We start from the raw sequence: 19,541 nt of genomic DNA, 5'->3' as shown, positions 1-19,541 counted from the left end.
ATTCTCACCGAAGTTATCCGACTGTTTTCGTGTTTGTATGTGTGCATGAAAACAGGTGGGACAGGATCAGGGTCAAGAAGAGGATGAGAGAAAGGACAAGTTAGCGTGGTGATCCGGATCAGAAGTAGTTAGGTTTCAGCACTTGATATATAGTAGTTGAACCCTAGTTTTGTTTGTTGTATGATGTACAACACTTGTATTTTTATACTGATGTGTATACTAGACTGATTCCATTACGTTCCGCATTTTTTTTAAAAAAAATTTAGACCCTGTTTATCTTAATTGATTGAATTATTCCCAAAAAATGATTAAGAAATGAATTAACGTCCGGGTCCCCACAGCAGTTGGTATCAGAGCCGTAGGTCTAGAACTGTAGGTTCTGTAGACTGAAATAGAAGCTAGTGAGCGGGATAGATTGAGTTTTCTTTCCTGCTTTTGTGTGCTAACATGATTACTTCTTTTAGTATTACATGTTTACCTGATTATATGATTTGATTGTTAAAGTGTATTAATTGAGAATGAATCAGAACCGATTCTTGATCAGCAGTAAGATGATCGGAGGGGGGGACTGAACTAAAACAGATTTGTTGTATTGGGTTACTAATCCTTTTGATATTCAGATATGCCTCCCCGAAGAGTACCAGAACAGGGCAGTACTTCGGCTAATCCGATGGATGTTACAACAACTCCGATGGAAACGCTACTGAAGAGATTTCAGTCTTTCAAACCACCAGCCCTGAAAGGAACAGAGACTTCTGTTGACTGTGAGTGTTGGTTAGATGACATAGAGATGCTGTTTGATTCGTTGGATTACACAGATGAACGCCGAGTTAAACTGATTGGGCACCAGCTGCATGATGTTGCGAAGAGTTGGTGGCTCACGACTAAGAGGGCATTGGAGCATAGAGGTACGACTATCACTTGGAAGATCTTTAAAGATGAATTCTATCAAAGATTCTATCCAGTATCGTACAGGAAAGACAAGGGTGCAGATTTTGCCAATCTGAGACAGGGCCAGTTGAATATTATAGAGTATGTGGCCAAGTTCTCTACTTTGCTTCGATTTGCTCCACATGTTGCTGAGAATGACGAAGCTGTTGCTGATCAGTTCATTAATGGACTGAATCCTGAGATTTTTACATTGGTGAACAAAGGGCGACCGAATAACTTTGTTGATGCCCTGAACAGAGAAAAAGGAGCTGAAGCTGGTCTGATAAGACAGAAAGGAGCTTCGTATGTTCCTACAGCACCGAGACCACAGCAACCACCTCCCAGATTTGAGAGTGGCATCAGCAGTGGTGGGAAGAAGGATTATCTGAAAGCTAGAGGAAAACAGAGCTATACCGGAGTTTACTGCAGAACTTGTGGAGGGAGACATCCGACCGAGCAATGTCAAGGAGTGATTGGTAGTTGCCGTATCTGCAGACAGCAGGGACACTTTGCCAGAGTTTGTCCACAGAGAGGTTCCCAAGGATCCCAGGGAGCATAATCAGTTGGATCAGTGTTCAGACTGATAGACGATCATCAGCTATACATGATTTTCAAAAATTTTCATGGCTTAGATTTTAAACCTCAAATTATTCAACTTTTACAAAATTTTCATGGCTTAGATTTTGAAAATCAATATTACATCTAAGAGAATTTGAGGAAGTTTGTAACACTTATAATGATCAAAATTGTAGCATGGATATAGTTCTATTATAGGTTTTCCCTTTTTCTTTAAAAGATAAAGCTAAAACATGGCTACAAAATTTGAGATCGAGGTAAATAAGGTCATGGGAAGAAATGCAACAACAATATCTTAAAAAAAATTTCCCTTCCCATAGAACAAACTCTTTTAAAAAACAAATTACTACTTTTTCTGAAAAACAAGGAGAAACATTTTATCAATATTGGGATAGATATAAAGAATTACCTAATACATGCCCAAATCATGGTTTTGAAACATGGAGAATAGTTCTCACTTTTATGAAGATCTAATACCTAAAGATAGGCAAATGATAGAATACATGTGTAATGGAAATTTTGAAAATAAAAACCCAAATGAAGTTATGGAATATTTGGATTCATTAGCAGAAAATGCTCAAAATAGGGATAATATAGAAACAATAGAACCACCAACAACTAAAATCAATAATTCAACAAATGGGGGTGGTATCTATAATCTTAAAGATAATATAGATATTCAAGCTAAACTTGCATCTTTAACAAGAAAAATTGAGTCCTTAGAAATGAAAAAGAGTGGTCAATTAAAAAGTATTCAAGAAATTGTTTGTCATATATGTGATACACATGATCATTCAACAAAAGATTGTCCAACATTACCTTCATTTAAAGAATGTCTCTATGGACAAACAAATTATGTTAACAATTACAAAAAAACCAATATTAGATCCTTTTTCACAATCATTTAATCTTGGATGGAAAAATCATCCTAATTTTTGTTGGAGGAATGATAATAATGCACAACATTCGCAACAAAATTTTCAAAATAACCAAAATCATCAAGGTTATATTCCTTATGTTACACCTCCAATAAAAAACTTTGAATACGTAATTCATGCATTTATTCAAAAGCAAGAGTCTATCAATATTCAAAACAGTCAATCTATAAGTGATTTGAAAGAAACTCTTGCAAAATTTGCATCTGCACTTAATATTCATGAAAAAAGAAAATTTCCATCACAACCTCAACCTAATCCTAAAATTCAAAATCAAAAATTAAATAATAATAAAGTTGATCAAATAAAATCTGTTATTACTCTTAAAAGTGGTAAAATAGTTAATGATCCATTTAGTAATGAAAACTATGATCATTTAAAATCAAAGAGTAAGGATGATAATCCTGATACTTTTCAGAATGATGATACCTTAAATTCTAAAAATAATATTTTGAATGATAAATCATCTGAAATAATAAATAGAATAAACCTCCACCATTTCCTCATGCATTAACAAATCATAAACAACAAAAAATGATTCTGCTATCTATGAAGTTTTTAAACAAGTAAAGATAAATATTCCATTATTATATGCTATTAAAAAAGTGCTTTCATATGCAAAAATGGGTAAGTCCAACACAAATAGTACCTAAAAACTCAGGCATCACTGTTATAAAAAATGAAAAGGGAGAGTTATTACTAGCTAGAATTCCATCTAGTTGGCGTATGTGTATTGATTATAGAAAATTAAATGATGCAACTAGAAAAGATCATTTCCCACTACCATTTTTACATCAAATTCTAGAAAAAGTAGCAGGTAATTCTTATTATTGTTTTCTTGATGGGTATTCGGAGTAAAGTGACCCATAAAATAAATCGCCTGATCAGACTAAACCACAGTATTGGGCTGACAGAGACGAATCCGCTGCCACATACATGAGATCCCCGTTCATGCTTTAACGGGTGGATTGGTCCCCGTTCATGATTTAATGTTTTCCAATCCTGATCTAACCCGTTCATGCTTTAACGGGGTGGGTTGGTCCCTGGTCATTTTTTACCGCTTTCCAACCCCATACATAATTTGGTCACAAGACATTTAGCATACCTCAAAACTTGAAAATATTTTCCATGCATGTCGAACATACTTACTTGGCGCTGAGGGATTCGTTGGATCTTGCTTGGGGCCACTGCTGCACATACTAACAAGATTTCAAGCACTTAATTTACATACTTAGACATAACAATCGTGCTCACCACCCAAAATGACAATTTTTCTTATGACGTTCTAAATCACTCAGGAATTGACCTCTTTTAATCAATGTACTAAACCATGATGTCAACTCCCGAAACAAATCCTAAAATGATGTGTGAACCTTTCCCAAAACATAGAAGACATGAGCCTAAAATAGTGGTTTAAAAGTCATGCTCAAGTGCCTAGGCGCTGGGCATACTGAGCTGCGGCGCTTCCTAGCGCCGCGGCGCTAGTGGGCCGCAAGTCTAGCGCTGTGGTGCCACAAAGGCAGCGCCTTGGCGCTAGACTTACGCAGTTCGGGCGCTGCGACGCTCCCTAGTGAGCGCTGCGGCGCTAATACTGCACACTAGCAATTAAAATAACCTATTTTTGATGCAATTTGAAAAGTAATGCTCCAACGACTCAACCGATGTAACGAGACACATCTTATGACTCTAATGCAGTGATTCAAATCTCACCTAATGCCCAAAAGCAAGGATACACCACGAACAACGCAACACAACCCGTGAAAGTGACACGTTGACAACAAATGATTCCTATGACTTCTAATGCAATCAACGACTATCGACACAAAATGAAGCATCAAAACACATCTCAAACTCATAACCCATATACCTAAACACAGCAGCGGTCACCCGACGGTTCCCAACGAAGCCTGCAACAAATAAACTTAAAGAACACATCAATAGCATAATTTTCAGAAAATGCAGTTTGAGCAGTCCCACAAAAATCACCATAACTCGCTCAATATTTATCCAAATATTTCGAATTTTATATCAAATCAAAGGTATCAAAAAGTTATACTTTTCATATGTTGAAAGTTTTCACAGAATCACGACTGAAAAGTCGCAGTATTTAAAAATACATCAAAGACGTGGTTTTAGATCCAAAAATTGTTTCAAAAGTGATCTAAACATAATTGCTCAAACTTCTACACAACATTCACATGGTTTTCATACAAAATACATCGCAACGCATACTATGACATGATCGACGCAGGAAAAACAGATTCTATGTGCCTTTAAATCTTTAACGTTACCGAAACGACGACACCGAAGCGGAGATGGCGCCAGATTGATCCGGGACGATTGTGGCTCGATTTTTCTCTTGGAGAGACTCACGAAAATTTGTTGGCAAAACTGAAGGAAAAAGGGCAGCCTCTCTAGCTTTTAGAACCCTAGGTTTTCTCTTTTGAAAATTATGAAAGTGAACAATGAAGTGTGTGTGTTAGCCGATATGTGTGTGTGTGTTAGAGGGTATGTGCGTGTTAATCAAATAAATTAGCTTAATTACTAATTACAAGCTAATTTAAAATATTAACTCAATTAACAAGTTAATCAAAATAGTAAATTACTACACACTCCAATAAAATCCCCTAATTTAAATAAAATGCATAAATGCTCAACTCTAAAAGTTTTAAAATCCTAAAATAACTTAAATAAATTATTTAAGGCTTTTAAAATGCTGAAACTTAATAAATTAATTAAAACGCCCCAACTATTAACTTAGATTAAATACCACATTTAAAATTGCCACAAGCGTCGCCTGTCTCTTTTCCTCGATCCCGCCTCGAATAATCGTCTGAAACAAGAAACTCTAGAAAAATATTTTAACGTGCATCACATAAACGTGATTAATTTAAAATAATGCAGTTAAATAAGTCATGCATTGCTAAATCTCATTTTTAAATTCCAATAAATGAATTAACAACTAAATAAGTGCATGAGTTTTACGTGTACTGGATTTTGGGCTCTACAGTTCCTCCCCCACTTATAGAAATTTCGTCCTCGAAATTAAATCTTACCAAACAACTCCGGATAGCGATTCCTCATATCTGCCTCGGTCTCCCAAGTGGCCTCCTTCACTGATTGATTTAGCCACCGGACTTTGACCAGCTTGGTCACCTTGTTCTGAAGTCTCTGCTCCTGTCTATCTAGGATTGGGACAGGTCTTTCCTCATAAGACAGGTCTGGAGTCAGCTGCAACGGCTCATAGCTCAGAACATGAGAAGGATTAGCTAGGTACTTCCTCAGCATCGAGACATGGAAAACATTGTGTACACTAGCCAGATTCGGCGGTAATGCTACACGATAAGCTAGTGTCCCAACTATGTCAAGAATCTCAAACGGTCCAATAAACCTCGGACTGAGCTTGCCTCTTTTCCCAAATATCATAACACCCTTCATAGGTGCTATCTTTACAAAGACGTGATCGCCTACGGCAAACTCGAGATCTCTCCTCCTCTTGTCAGCATAGCTCTTTTGGCAACTCTGGGCGGTCTTCATCCTGTCTCGAATCTTGACCACCACATCTGCAGTCTGCTGGACAATTTCTGGGCCAAGTTCTGCTCTTTCACTGACTTCATCCCAATGAATCGGCGATCTGCACTTCCTTCCGTACAATGCCTCGTAGGTAGCCATACCTATAGACGATTGGAAACTGTTGTTGTAGGTAAACTCCACTAGAGGAAGCTTCGATTCCCAAGTCCCCTAGAAATCTATTATACAAGCTCGCAATAGATCCTCCAAGATCTGAATCACTCGCTCAGACTGGCCATCTGTCTGCGGGTGAAAAGCTGTACTGAATAGCAACTTCGTCCCCATGGCTGCATGTAGGCTCTTCCAGAAGGACGATGTGAATCACGGGTCCCTGTCGGACACGATGGAAACTAGGATCCCATGCAATCGAACGATCTCCCTGATATAAAGCTCCGCATACTACGTCATGGAGAAAGTCGTCTTCATTGGCAAGAAATGCGCTGACTTAGCAAGTCGATCCACTATGACCCAAATGGAATTAAAGCTTCTGACTGCCTTTGGTAAACCAACGAAGAAGTCCATGGTAATATTCTCCCATTTCCACTCAGGGATAGGGAGTGGCTTAAGCATTCCTGCGGGCCTCTGATGTTCTGCCTTCACCTGTTGGCAAGTGAGACATTTTGATACGCAACGACGGACGTCTCTCTTCATGCTTGGCCACCAATACAGAACCTGCAAATCCTTATACATCTTGGGACCTCCTGGATGAATAGAATACGGAGATGCATGTGCCTCTGACAAGATATCTTCTCTGATCGAATCAACACAAGGCACCCACATTCTACCTCTGTACCTCACGATACCATCAGACACTGTGTAGAGTACACTGCCCTTGGCTTCATCCTTCAATCTCCATTTCTGCAACTACTCATCTGAAGGCTGTCCCCTACGGATTCGGTCTAGCAAATCGGATTTGACTGTCAGATTAGACAGCCCCAGAGCTCTGCCCTTGCGATAAACCTCTAGCCCAAACCTCTGAATCTCAGACTGAAGAGGTCTCTGTAATGATATCTGTGATATGGCTGCAATTTTTCGGCTCAAGGCATCTGCCACAACGTTAGCTTTCCCTGGATGGTAGCTAATTTCGCAATCATAGTCTTTTACCAATTCCAACCATCGCCTCTGTCTCATATTCAACTCCTTTCACGTGAAGAAATACTTGAGACTCTTGTGATCAGTGAATATCTGGCATTTCTCACCATACAAGTAGTGTCTCCAAATCTTCAACGCAAAGACTACTGCAGCTAATTCAAGATCGTTAGTCAGGTAGTTCTTCTTGTGCACTTTCAACTGCCTGGAAGCATAAGCTATCACCCTACCATGCTGCATCAAAACTGCGCCTAATACGAGCTTAGATGCATTGGTGTATAACACGAAGTTCCCTTGCCCTGATGGCATGGCTAACACCGGCGCTGAAATAAGATCTTGCTTCAAAGTGTCAAAGCTCTTCTGACATTCATCACTCCACACGAATTTTGCATTCTTCTTTGTCAGTGAAGTGAGCGGCACTACTATCGACAAAAACCCCTGAATAAACTTACGGTAGTAACCGGCTAAGCCTAAGAAACTGCGGATCTCTGATGCAATCTTGGCTCAACCCTTTCCTTTACAGCTGCCACCTTTGCTGGGTCTACCTCAATACCACTGCTGGACACTATATGCCCCAAAAACGCTACCTTCTCCAACCAGAATTCACACTTACTGAACTTCGCAAATAACTTGCGACTCTGCAGGGTCTGTAAAACTGTCCTCAAATGTTGGCTGTGCTCCTCATGACTCTTCGAGTAAATAAGAATATCGTCAATGAATACTATGACGAACTGATCAAGGTAAGGCTGAAATACCAGGTTTATGAGGTCCATGAAAATCGCTGGAGTATTCGTCAGTCCAAACGACATCACTAAGAACTCGTAATGCCCATACCTGGTCCTGCAGGCTGTCTTGTGAACATTTGCATCTTTCACCTTCAGCTGGTGATACCCTGATCGAAGATCTATCTTAGAGAACACTGAAGCTCCCTGCAACTGATCGAACAAGTCCTCGATCCTTGGTAATGGGTATTTATTCTTGATCATTACCTTGTTCAATTCTCGGTAATCTATACACAACCTCATTCTCCCATCTTTCTTCTTTACAAAAAGCACTGGCGCGCCCCATGGCGAGAAACTAGGTGGAATAAATTCCTTGTCCAGAAGCTCCTGAATCTGCTGTTTGAGTTCTAGCATCTCAGCGGGGCTAATCGGTACGGTGCCTTATAGATTGGCACAGTGCCTGGCATAAGATCAATTGCAAACTCCACTTCTCGCTCTGGTGGAAGACCTGTAACATTGTCTGGAAAGACGTCTGGGAAGTCTCTGACTACCGGCACATCTGATATAGATGGAGTGGGCGCATCAGGTGTCGAAATGATGCTGGCTAAGAAAGCCTGACACATCTTGGAAATCAGTCTTCGTGCCTGCATACAGGAGATCATGCGAGGGAAACTTCTCCATCTATCTGGCTCAAAGAGAAACTGCTGCATACCCGAAGGTCTTACTAACACTGATCTTTTCTGGAAATCGATGAGAACTCTGTCCTTCGTCAGCCAGTCCATTCCCAAGATAATGTCAAATTCTAGCATCGGCAATACTATCAGGTCGGCATACACTAGGTGGCCCTGTAGTTCTAGATCAATATCCCTGACCACACTAGTAGCTAATAGTTCATTCCCTGATGGGACTGTCACTGAATAGTTCACGTCGAGGTCGATGGACTTAATGTCCAAATGATTAGCAAATGTCTCCGAGATAAAGGAGTGAGTGGCCTCCGAATCTATCAGAGCCTTCGTGGCTAATCTCTTTATGAAAATATTTCCTGAGAGACGTTAGCACGACACAACTTATATCCCAAAAGTTCTAATATTTCATTATGCAATGAAAGACACCAAATAACAACTAAAACTCTACTAGTCCCAATTCAAATGCCAATGTGCAAAGTGAAAATTTAATACTGCTGAATTAAACAGGTTATCTGTCAACAATGTCGAGTCTGGGTTCGCCTCCTGAGCATGCATGGCGAACACTCTGCCCTGAGTTGGCTGCCTCCACTGTGGGCACTCTTTCAACATGTGGTCACTAGCTCCACATTTAAAGCACTTGCCTGACCCATATAAATATTGCCCCGGGTGCTGGTGGTTGCACTTCGGGCACACCGGGTGTTCACCTGGCCTCTGTGGCGCCTTCTGCTGCTGAATAGGACCCTTGTCTTTCGATGGTCCTTGATAAGGCTTCTTCCCTTGCTGCCCCTGGTAAGGCTTCTTAAATGGGGGTCGCTGCTGATGCTGTTGCGGCTGCTGTGGAGCCTTATAGGGCCTCTTGCCCTGTATGTCATTCTCGATATCCCGCTGATCCTGTTCTGCCGCCAAAGCTCTAGACACGGCAACTGCATAATTAATAGGACCAGCAACTCGGACATCACGGCGCAAGATCGGCCGTAAACCATCCATAAAATGCCTCAGCTTCTCCCGGGCATCATTAGCTATTAGGGGCACAAAGTAACACCCCCTTTCAAACTTTCGCACGAACTCTGCTACGCTGTTGTCTCCTTGCCGTAGCGCCATGAATTCCCTAGTAAGGCGAGAGCGTACTTCCTCGGTAAAGTACTTAGAGTAGATAACCTCCTTGAAACCATCCCAAGTCAGTGTTCGCAGATTCACTGACACTGACTCACTCTCCCACCGTAGCCTGGCGTCCCCTGTCAGAAAGAACGTGGCACACCTGACCCCATCTTCATCTGTCAGCTCCATAAAATCAAAAATTACATCGATGGACTTAATCCATCCCTCCGCTATCATCGGGTCAGTGGTCCACGAAAACTCCTCTGGGTTCATTCTCCTAAATCTTTCATAGACTGCCTCTGGTTTGGGCCTCTCCTCTGCATTCGCTGCAGCCTGGTTCCCCGCAAAATTCTCGAAGAACTGCGTCATCCCTGCAAGCATCTGAGCCTGCATATCCGGAGGTGGACGAGGAGGAGTGACCTTCTCCTTATTCCAAGCCTCTCTTTCCACATCCCTAGCTTCACGGTTAACCATACGTCAAGGAGGCATACTGTTCCAAGATTTACCCAACACGTAAACCCAACGTGCATGAACATAATAACGATAGCATATGATGCACGTAATTTGAATTTAAACATGAACATGCTGAAATCATGACTTAATGCTTACTACATAACATAATTTAAAACTTACAGACTTGAGGTGTGACTTCGTAAGCTTCTCGCAACTGACAGTAGGCATAACCCTTTATAAGAACACCTCTCTGATACCAACTGTAACGTATGGTACTTTTCACTACTTATAATTTGCGGAAAAATTAAAAATTTTCTTAAACAAGTCGTCAACCTTCAAAATTCGATAAAATAAACTGTAGGTCTCAAAAATGGTTGCAACAAAAGATCTAAAAATAAAATTTGCCAAAAGTATCTGATTAAAATCTCATAACCAATAAAATAAATCGGAGTATTTTGATCATTTCATAAAACTGAAAACATGGCGGTCCTCGGGTTTAGCCTCCCGCTCAGTCCAAGCCAGCTCCTTGGTCCCCACCCCTAGCCTCATCAACATACTCCTCACCTACATCGATCAAGTCTAGTGAGTCTAAAGACTCAACACGTATAAAATGGAAGTAACGAGTAGCACGTAATAAAACCACATGCAAATTTCAAAATAGAGCGTACATACGTGAAACTTGAACTTTCCATTAAACTTGAACATACATACATAACATAGACGTGCCATAACGTGAAAAATTTTCGTAAACATGCTTGCATACTTGTACATACATAACTTCATCATTTTGCGTAGAGGCATGTTTCAAAGAAAGTGACCCATAACATAAATCGCCTGATCTGACTAAACCACAGTATTGGGCTGACAGGGACGAATCCACTGCCACATACATGAGATCCCCATTCATGCTTTAACAGGTGGATTGGTTCCCGTTCATGATTTAACGCTTTCCAATCCTGATCTAAACTCGTTCATGCTTTAACGGGGTGGGTTGGTCCCTGGTCATACTTTACTGCTTTCCAACCCCATACATAGTTTGGTCACAAGACATTTAGCATACCTCAAAACTTGAAAATATTTTCTTTGCACGACGAACATACTTACTTGGTGTTGAGGGATTCGTTGGATCTCGCTTGGGGCCACTGCTGCACATACTAACAAGATTTCAAACACTTAATTTCCATACTTAGACATAACAATCGTGCTCACCACCCAAAATGAAAATTTTTTTATGACGTTCTAAATAGCTCGGGAATCGACCTCTTTTAATCATTGTACTAAACCATGACGTCAACTCTCGAAACAAATCCTAAAATGATGTGTGAACATTTCCCAAAACATAGAAGACATGAGCCTAAAATAGTGGTTTAAAAGTCATGCTCAAGTGCCTAGTCGCTGGTCTTACTGCGCTGCAGCGCCGCGGTGCTATAGGGCCGCAAGTCTAGCGCTGTGGCACCACAAAGGCAGTGCCTCGGCGCTAGACTTCCGCAGGTCGGGGAGCGCTGCGGCGTGCACACTAGCAATTAAAATAACCCATTTTTGATGCAATTTGAAAAATAATGCTCCAACGAATCAACCGATGTAACGAGACACATCTTATGACTCTAATGCAGTGATTCAAATCTCAGCTGATGGCCAAAAGCAGGGATACGCCACGAACAACGCAACACAACTTTTGAATGTGACACGTTGACAACAAACGATTCCTACAACTTTTAATGCAATCAACGACTATCGACACAAAACAAAACATAAAAACTCATCTCAAACTCATATTCCATATACCTAAACACAGCAGCGGTCACCCGACGGTTCCCAACGAAGCCTGCAACAAATAAACTTCAAGAACACATCAATAGCATAATTTTAAGAAAAGCAGTTTGAGCAGTCCCACGAAAATCACAGTAACTCTCTCATTTTGTATCCAAATATTTCGATTTTTATATCAAATTGAAGGTATCAAAAAGTTCTGTGTTTCATATGTTGAACGTTTTCATAAAATCACGACCGAAAAATCGCAGTATTTAAAAAACAACAAAAACGTGGTTTTACATCCAAAAATGGTTTCAAAAGTGATCTAAACATAATTGCTCAAACTTCTACACAACATTCACATGGTTTTTATACAAAATACATTGCAACGCATACTATGACATGATCGACGTAGAAAAAACAGAAAAGGGGGGCGGCCTCTATAGCTTTTAGAACCCTAGGTTTTCTCTTTTAAAAATTATGAAAGTGGACAATGAAGTGTGTGTGTGTGTGTTAGAGGGTGTGTGCGTGTGTTTAGTGATAATTAGGAGAAAATTTAGTTTAATTACTAATTACAAGCTAATTTAAAATATTAACTCAATTAACAAGTTAATCAAAATAGTAAATTACTACACACTCCAACAAAATCCCCTAATTTAAATAAAATGCATAAATGCTCAACTCTAAATGTTTTAAAATCCTAAAATCACTTAAATAAATAATTTAGGCTTTTAAAATGCTGAAACTTAATAAATTAACTAAAACGCCCCAACTCTTAACTTAAAATAAATACCACATTTAAAATTGCCACAAGCGTCGCCTGTCTCTTTTCCTCGATCCCGTCTCGAATAATCGCCTGAAACAAGAAACTCGAGAAAAATATTTTAACGTGCATAACATAAACGTGATTAATTTAAAATAATGCATTTAAATAAGTCATTCATGGCTAAATCTAATTTTTAAATTAAAATAAATGAATTAACAATTAAATAAGTGCATGAGTTTTACGTGTACTGGATTTTGGGCTCTACAAAAAGACTTCAATTTGTACAACTAATTGTACAAACCCACTCAGCTAGGACTTACACTACTGCCTAAACTGAACTCCTAGCTACGACTGAAGGCAGCACCTTCCAGCCAACACTTCTATAACATCTATATGTCAAAGACTACTTACACAAGTTTAACGTCTTTGTGCAAGACTGTATTTGAGTGGTGGTGAGAGTGTTTGTGTGTGAGAACTGAACAAGGATGTTCTCACGCACTGAGAGAGATAAGTTTCTACACTAAGCTGATAACACGTTGAAGTGTCCCTTTGGGCTGATTGCTTCTGAAAGCTGATTTGCAATGTGCGTGCCCTTTCTTTTCTCTCGTGTTTGCGTTGAAACTTCTTATCTCTGTATATTGAGTCTTCACTGATCTTCTCTTTATATAGTCGGGAAAACTGATCGTACATTGAGACTCAATTATTGTATCCATTGCATCTTGAATTCGTTTCTTGGACTTTGTGCCTCGACTTTCCGATTGCCCTTCTGAAACGTTTTGTCTTTAATGTTCTGATGCAACATCCATTATTGTCCTTTGACTGGACAATCACTTTTTACCTTTGTGTATAGCTGGAATCCAGTAGAAAGAACTTGTCTTGATCTACAACTGAAGGATTCTGACTGATGCTTCGAACTAGTCAGCTGAACTGATCTTCAGTTGGGCTGGTGAAATCAGTTAACTCGTCAGTTGAACTGATTTCACTCTCGTTCAGTTGAACTGATCAACTGGGTTTCTTCATCAGTTGAACATTCCTTCAGCTGGCCAGGCTTCTGAGGTTCTCCTGCTGAACCACCTATCAACTGGACAATCAGATGGACTGCTCCATTGATGTAACAGTTAGACTGATTCAGTTTGTGCGATCAGTTGGGTCTTCAGTTTGAGATGTAAACAGCTCGTGACTGATACTAGCTTCTGCACACTAAGGTAGATTATTAGTAACACAAAATAAAAAGTTTTGTTAACAACAAAATCAAGTTTGCGAACTTGAAAAGTTCCAACAGTTAAGATTTTCGTGTGCAAGCTTGGTTGGGAACCGCTTAATGGGCGGCGCCTGAGCGGTAAGATTTTATCGCTCGAACGCCATGCCTTCTGGACAGGAGCGCTAGAGCGGTAAGATATTACCGCCGGAGCGGGCATTCTGGAATTTAAAATAAATATTTTAGAAGGTGCAATAGTCGTTCAAGCGGTATCCAACGAATCCCTCAACGCCAAGTAAGTATGTTCGACGTGCAAAAGAAAATGTTTATGTTTTTGACGTATGAGAAATGTCTTGTGACCAAATATGAAAGGGTTTGGAAGCTGGTGAACGCGGCCGAGGACCTCTCTACCCCGGTAAAGCATGACCGGGTTTAGATCAAGATTGGAAAGCGGTAAAGCATTACCAAGGACCAATCCATCCGGTAAAGCATGACCAAGGATCTCATGTATATGGTAGTGGACATTCCTACCAACCCAGTATTGTGGGTTAGTCTGATCAGGCGCATTAATATAAAAGGTTTTACGAGATGATGGCACGTCTATGTTTATGTAAGTACGTTCAATTTTAAGTATGTACGTTCTACTTTAAAATGCATGTGGTTTTATTACGTATTATTTGTTATTCTCAGTTTATACATGTTGAGTCATTAGACTCACTAGACTTGATAGATGAGTTTGAGGAGGCGAGAGGTAGGAGCCAGTGAGTCGGCTTGGACTGCGCGGAGGCTAAACCCGAGGACCGTCTTTGTTTTCAAGAATTTTGAAGCATGTTAATTTAGTTACTCTTATTTATGAATCTATTTCAAGATGTTTAAACGAGTACTTTTTTGGCTACTTGTAATCGTTTTTAATTCAAATATTTTAGACAAGCAGTTTATTTTTATCGCGATTTGAAATATTATTTTTTATTTAAGAAAATTTTTATTTAAGAAAATTTTTATTTTTCCACAAATTTTAAGTAGGTCAAAATACGGTACGTGACAGTTGGTATTAGAGCCAGGTTCTTGTAAAGGGTTATACCTACTGACAGTTGCGAGAAGCTCACGAAGTCACACCTCAAGTCCGTATGTTTTAAAGTTTTAAACTCTTTTATGTAGTAAGCATCAAGTCATGATTTCAGCATGTACATGTTTTAAGCTCGAATTAGTGCATCTTATGATATAGATATTATGTTCATGCATGTTGGGTTTACGTGTTGGGTAAATATTGGAGCAGTATGCCTCCTAGACGTATGGTTTCCTGTGGAGCAAGGGATGAGAATAGAGAAGCTCAAGATGGGGAGAGGGCCACTCCTCCTCGTCCACCCCCAGATATACAGGCTCAGATGCTTGCAGGGATGACTCAGTTCTTCGCATAGTTTTCGGGGAACCATGCTGCCGTATATACAGGGGCGAGGCTTAGACCAGAGGCGGTTTATGATAGGTTCAGGAGGATGGACCCGAAGGAATTTTCGGGGACTACTGACCCGATGATAGCTGAGGGATGGATTAAGTTCATCGAGGTAATTTTTGCTTTCATGGAGCTGCAGGATGAAGACAAGGTCAGGTGTGCCATTTTTCTGCTGACAAGAGACGCCAGATTGTGGTGGGAGAGCGCATATTTGTCAGTGAACTTGCAAACACTGACTTGGACTGGTTTCAAGGAAGTCTTTTACTCCAAGCACTTCACTAAAAAAGTACGCTCCCGTCTGAGCAGGGAGTTCATGATGTTGCGACAGGGAAACAACAGCATGGCAGAATTTGTCAGAAAATTTGAGAAGGGGTGTCACTTTGTGCCCCTCATTGCAAATGATGCCCGGGAAAAGCTGTGTCATTTTATTAATTGTTTGCGGCCGATCTTGCGTCGTGATGTGAGAGTTGCTGGTCTTACCACCTATGCTATCGTCGTGTCGAGAGCTTTGGCAGCAGAGCAGGATCAGAAAGATATTGAGAGAGACAGACAGAGCAAGAGGACCTATCAGGCACTTCAGCAGCAGTTTAAGAGGCCTTTCCAGGGGCTGCAGGGGAAGAGGCCGTTTCAGGGACCACCGAAAGGCAAGGGTCCTATTCCTCAGTAGAAGGCTCCTTAGAGGCCTGGTGAGTACCCGGTGTGCCCGTGCCCGAAGTGCAACCGCCAGCTAGCGGGACAGTGTTTATGGGGATCAGGAAAATGCTTCAAATGTGAAGCCAGCGATCACATGCTGAAAGACTGCCCGCAGTGGAGGCAGCCGACCCAGGGGAGAGTGTTCGCCATGCAGGTAGAGGAGGCGAACCCAGACACGATCCTGTTGACTGGTAACTTATTTAGTTCAGAACCGTATTATTTTTGTCATGCATTTTTTGAATTTGATTTGGGATTATTAGTGTGTTGTTCCATATTTTTGGTGACTTGGGATAGAAATTTCCAATTGTGCATGAGGTTAAGATTAGTATTTTGGGGTGTAAGTTTTTGTGTTGTGCTAAAATCTCTCAGGAATTATCTTCATAAAAAGAGTGACCACGAAGGCTTTGATAAATTCTGGGGCCACTCACTATTTTATCTCGGAGACGTTCGCTAATCATCTGGATGTCAAGTCCACTGGACTCAACATGAACTATTCAGTGATAGTCCCATCAGGGGAAGAGTTATAAGCTACTAGCGTGGACAGAGACATTGATCTTGAACTACAGGGCCACCTAGAGTATGCCGATCTGATTGTGTTGTCGATTCCAGAGTTTGATATTATCTTGGGAATGGACTGGCTGACGAAGAACAGAGTTCTGATTGACTTTCCAAAAAGTTAAGTGTTGGTAAGACCGTTGGGCATGGAGCAGTTTCTTTTTGAGCCAGACAGATGGAGGAGTTTTCCTCGCATGATTTTTTCCATGTAGGCACGAAGACTTATTCATAAGGGGTGTCAGGCTTTCTTTGCCAGTATTATTTCGGCACCTGACATACCCTCTCCTTCGATATCTGATGTACTAGTAGTCAGAGATTTTCCTGAAGTTTTTCCTGATGACGTCACAGGCCTTCCACCAGAAAGAGAGGTGGAGTTCGCCATTGACCTTGTGCCAGGCATTGTGCCAATCACTAAGGCACCGTACCGTTTAACTCTAGCTGAGATGTTAGAGCTCAAACAGCAAATCAAGGAACTCCTAGAGTTCATCCACCCTAGTTTTTCACCATGGAGCGCACCAGTCCTCTTCGTAAAGAAGAAAGATGGGAGCTTGAGGTTGTGTATCGATTACCGAGAACTGAACAAGGTAACGATCAAGAACAAATATCCATTACTAAGGATCGATGACTTATTCAATCAGGTACAGGGAGCTACAGTGTTCTCTAAGAAAGATCTACGATCTGGGTATCAACAACTAAAGGTAAAAGATGCATATGTTCTTAGGACAGCCTTCAAATCAAGATATGGACACTAAGAGTTCTTAGTAATTCCATTTCGACTAACGAATGCTCCATCAATTTTTATGGACCTGATGAATCGAGTATTTCAGCCCTACCTAGATCAGTTCGTCATGGTGTTCGTTTACGACATTCTTATCTACTCGAAGAGCCATGAGGAGCACAGTCAGCATTTGGGTTTAGTTTTACAAGTCTTGCAGAGTCACAAGCTGTTCGTAAAATTCAGTAAGTGTGAATTCTGGTTAGAGAAAGTAGCATTTTTGAGTCATATAATATCTAGCAGTGGCATCGAGGTGGATCCAACTAAGGTGGCAGCAGCAAAGGAATGGGTTGAGCCGAAGAATGCGTCAGAGATCCGCAGTTTCCTAGTCTTGGCAGGCTACTACAGGAAATTTATTTAGAAGTTTTCCTCGATTGCAGTGCCACTCACTTCATTGACTAAGAAGAATGCTAAATTTGTATGGAGTTAAGGATGTCAGAAGAGCTTTGATACTTTGAAGCAAGCTCTTATCACAGCGCCAATGTTAGTCATGCCAGCAACGCAAGGCAATTTTGTGCTATATATCGATGCTTCTAAGCTCGTGTTAGGCGAAATATTGATGCAGCACGGTCGGGTTATAGCTTATGCCTCCAGACAGTTGAAAGTGCATGAGAAGAACTACCCTACTCATGATCTCGATTTAGCTGCCATTGTCTTTGCGTTGAAGATATGAAAACATTATTTGTACGATGAGAAATGCCAGATATTCACTGATCACAAGATTCTCAAGTATTTCTTCACGCAGAAAGAGCTAAACATGACACAATGACGGTGGCTGGAGTTAATGAAAGACTATGATTGTGAAATTAGCAACCATCCAGGGAAAGCTAATGTTGTGGCAGATGCTTTGAGTAGAAAATTTGCAGTCGTAGCACAGCTGGTCAGCGAAGAGATCTCTTCAGTCAGAGATTCAGAGGTTTGGCCTGGAAGTTTATTGTAATGCCCTAGATTTTAGGTGGATAAAATGAAATGATGAAGTGTTGCTAGAAGAAGAGACCGCACCTGCACAGCAATACCTACCGCACCCGCGGGATAAGGGCAGAAAGTAGAGTTTTGACTACAAGAGAGACCGCACCCGCGGTCCAAGACATACCGCACCCGCGGTTGTAACTCATGAAATGTGAAGAATTACAGTAGGGTCACCGCACCCGCGGTGAAAAAGGGACCGCGCGCTGTTTCTGAATTTTTAGATGGGGATGCCGTGAGCTAAGTGCACCCGCGGTCAGAAGTGAGCGCACCCGCGGTGCAACGTGTTAAGTGAAAAATAAAACATGTGTCCTTGCCATGCATATAACATGTAATCTGCCATTCTCCCTTTATTCAGAATGAGACCACCGAAGGAATCCATGGGAGAACTCTCACATTTTCTTAAAGCTTAAGAAATTGATTTCACACAAGCCGATCATTCGATTTTCGATCCGAGACTAGATTTGTGCTCCTCTCTTCGATAGCTTCGTAAGGATGTAAGTGTCTTTACATTTCAGCATGTTTGGGAGTTTACATGTTGGGGAAATTCTGATATGCTTGTAATTATGGGTTCTTGAGATTATTGGCATCGTAGAAACGTAAACGAATCGAGAAAGTGATACCATATGTGATTGTTATGAGTTTTCCAGCATATATATTAAGTTGAGATGGTGCAGAATTCAGTATTATGAATTGATGTTGATAAGAATTATGAGTATTTCTATTGAGTATTGATATTTAAGTTGATTAGTATCGAGAAACTACGCCGTTATGCCGTTGAATTGTATCGAGATTGATTAATGATTTGTACAAGACTTGCTTTGAGTTGTGTCTTGATAGATTATATCTATACATTGTCATTTCAGATTTGATATTGACAGATTCGACATCGAGACTTCAACTACGACAAAGATTATACGACAAGAAGGTATAATTCATGTTGATTCGGGAAGATATAACTCGAATTAGATCTGATTTGAGTTTCCCAAAAATCAGATACTAGATTGTTATTTTTTTATATGTTGATGCTTTGTTTATAGATTTATATTCAAGCATTTAAGATAGGAGAGTCATTGGCAGACTTGCCAAGCTAGACGTTCGGTGATGTCGACGCATAGGAGCATATTTCCTCCGATTGTAGACACTCGATACAGACAGGACCGAAGTCTAGGAATAAGATGTACCGCCACCACGATTGGGAGAGTAGGTGGGAGACTTGTTACGTCTTATTCACACCGGGAACCCTAGACTTAGATATGAGTCGAGTCAAAGAATAAGAGTCGAAGAGTTTTGTCTGTATTCACTAGTGTGTCATAATTACTGATTT

The 19,541-nt window shown here is 40.6% G+C and overlaps 1 protein-coding gene across 1 annotated transcript; it reads left to right on the top strand.

Annotated features, from left to right (window-relative positions):
• The first annotated feature begins 15,352 nt into the window (after window positions 1-15,352).
• On the top strand, window positions 15,353-15,892 carry LOC140981601 (uncharacterized). The gene has a single exon (XM_073448025.1). It carries the CDS (start codon window positions 15,353-15,355, stop codon window positions 15,890-15,892), a length of 540 nt encoding a protein of 179 aa, XP_073304126.1.
• Window positions 15,893-19,541: the final 3,649 nt, after the last annotated feature.

The sequence above is a fragment of the Primulina huaijiensis genome, chromosome 7 (assembly GCF_012295235.1).
Source record: "Primulina huaijiensis isolate GDHJ02 chromosome 7, ASM1229523v2, whole genome shotgun sequence".
NCBI lineage: Eukaryota > Viridiplantae > Streptophyta > Magnoliopsida > Lamiales > Gesneriaceae > Primulina > Primulina huaijiensis.
This window is presented reverse-complemented; position numbering and strand designations above follow the sequence as displayed.

What these genes read in the sequence shown, in the direction of transcription:
- LOC140981601 (XM_073448025.1), top strand. Translation starts at nt 15,353, where the DNA reads ATGGAGCTGCAGGATGAAGACAAGGTCAGGTGTGCCATTTTTCTGCTG.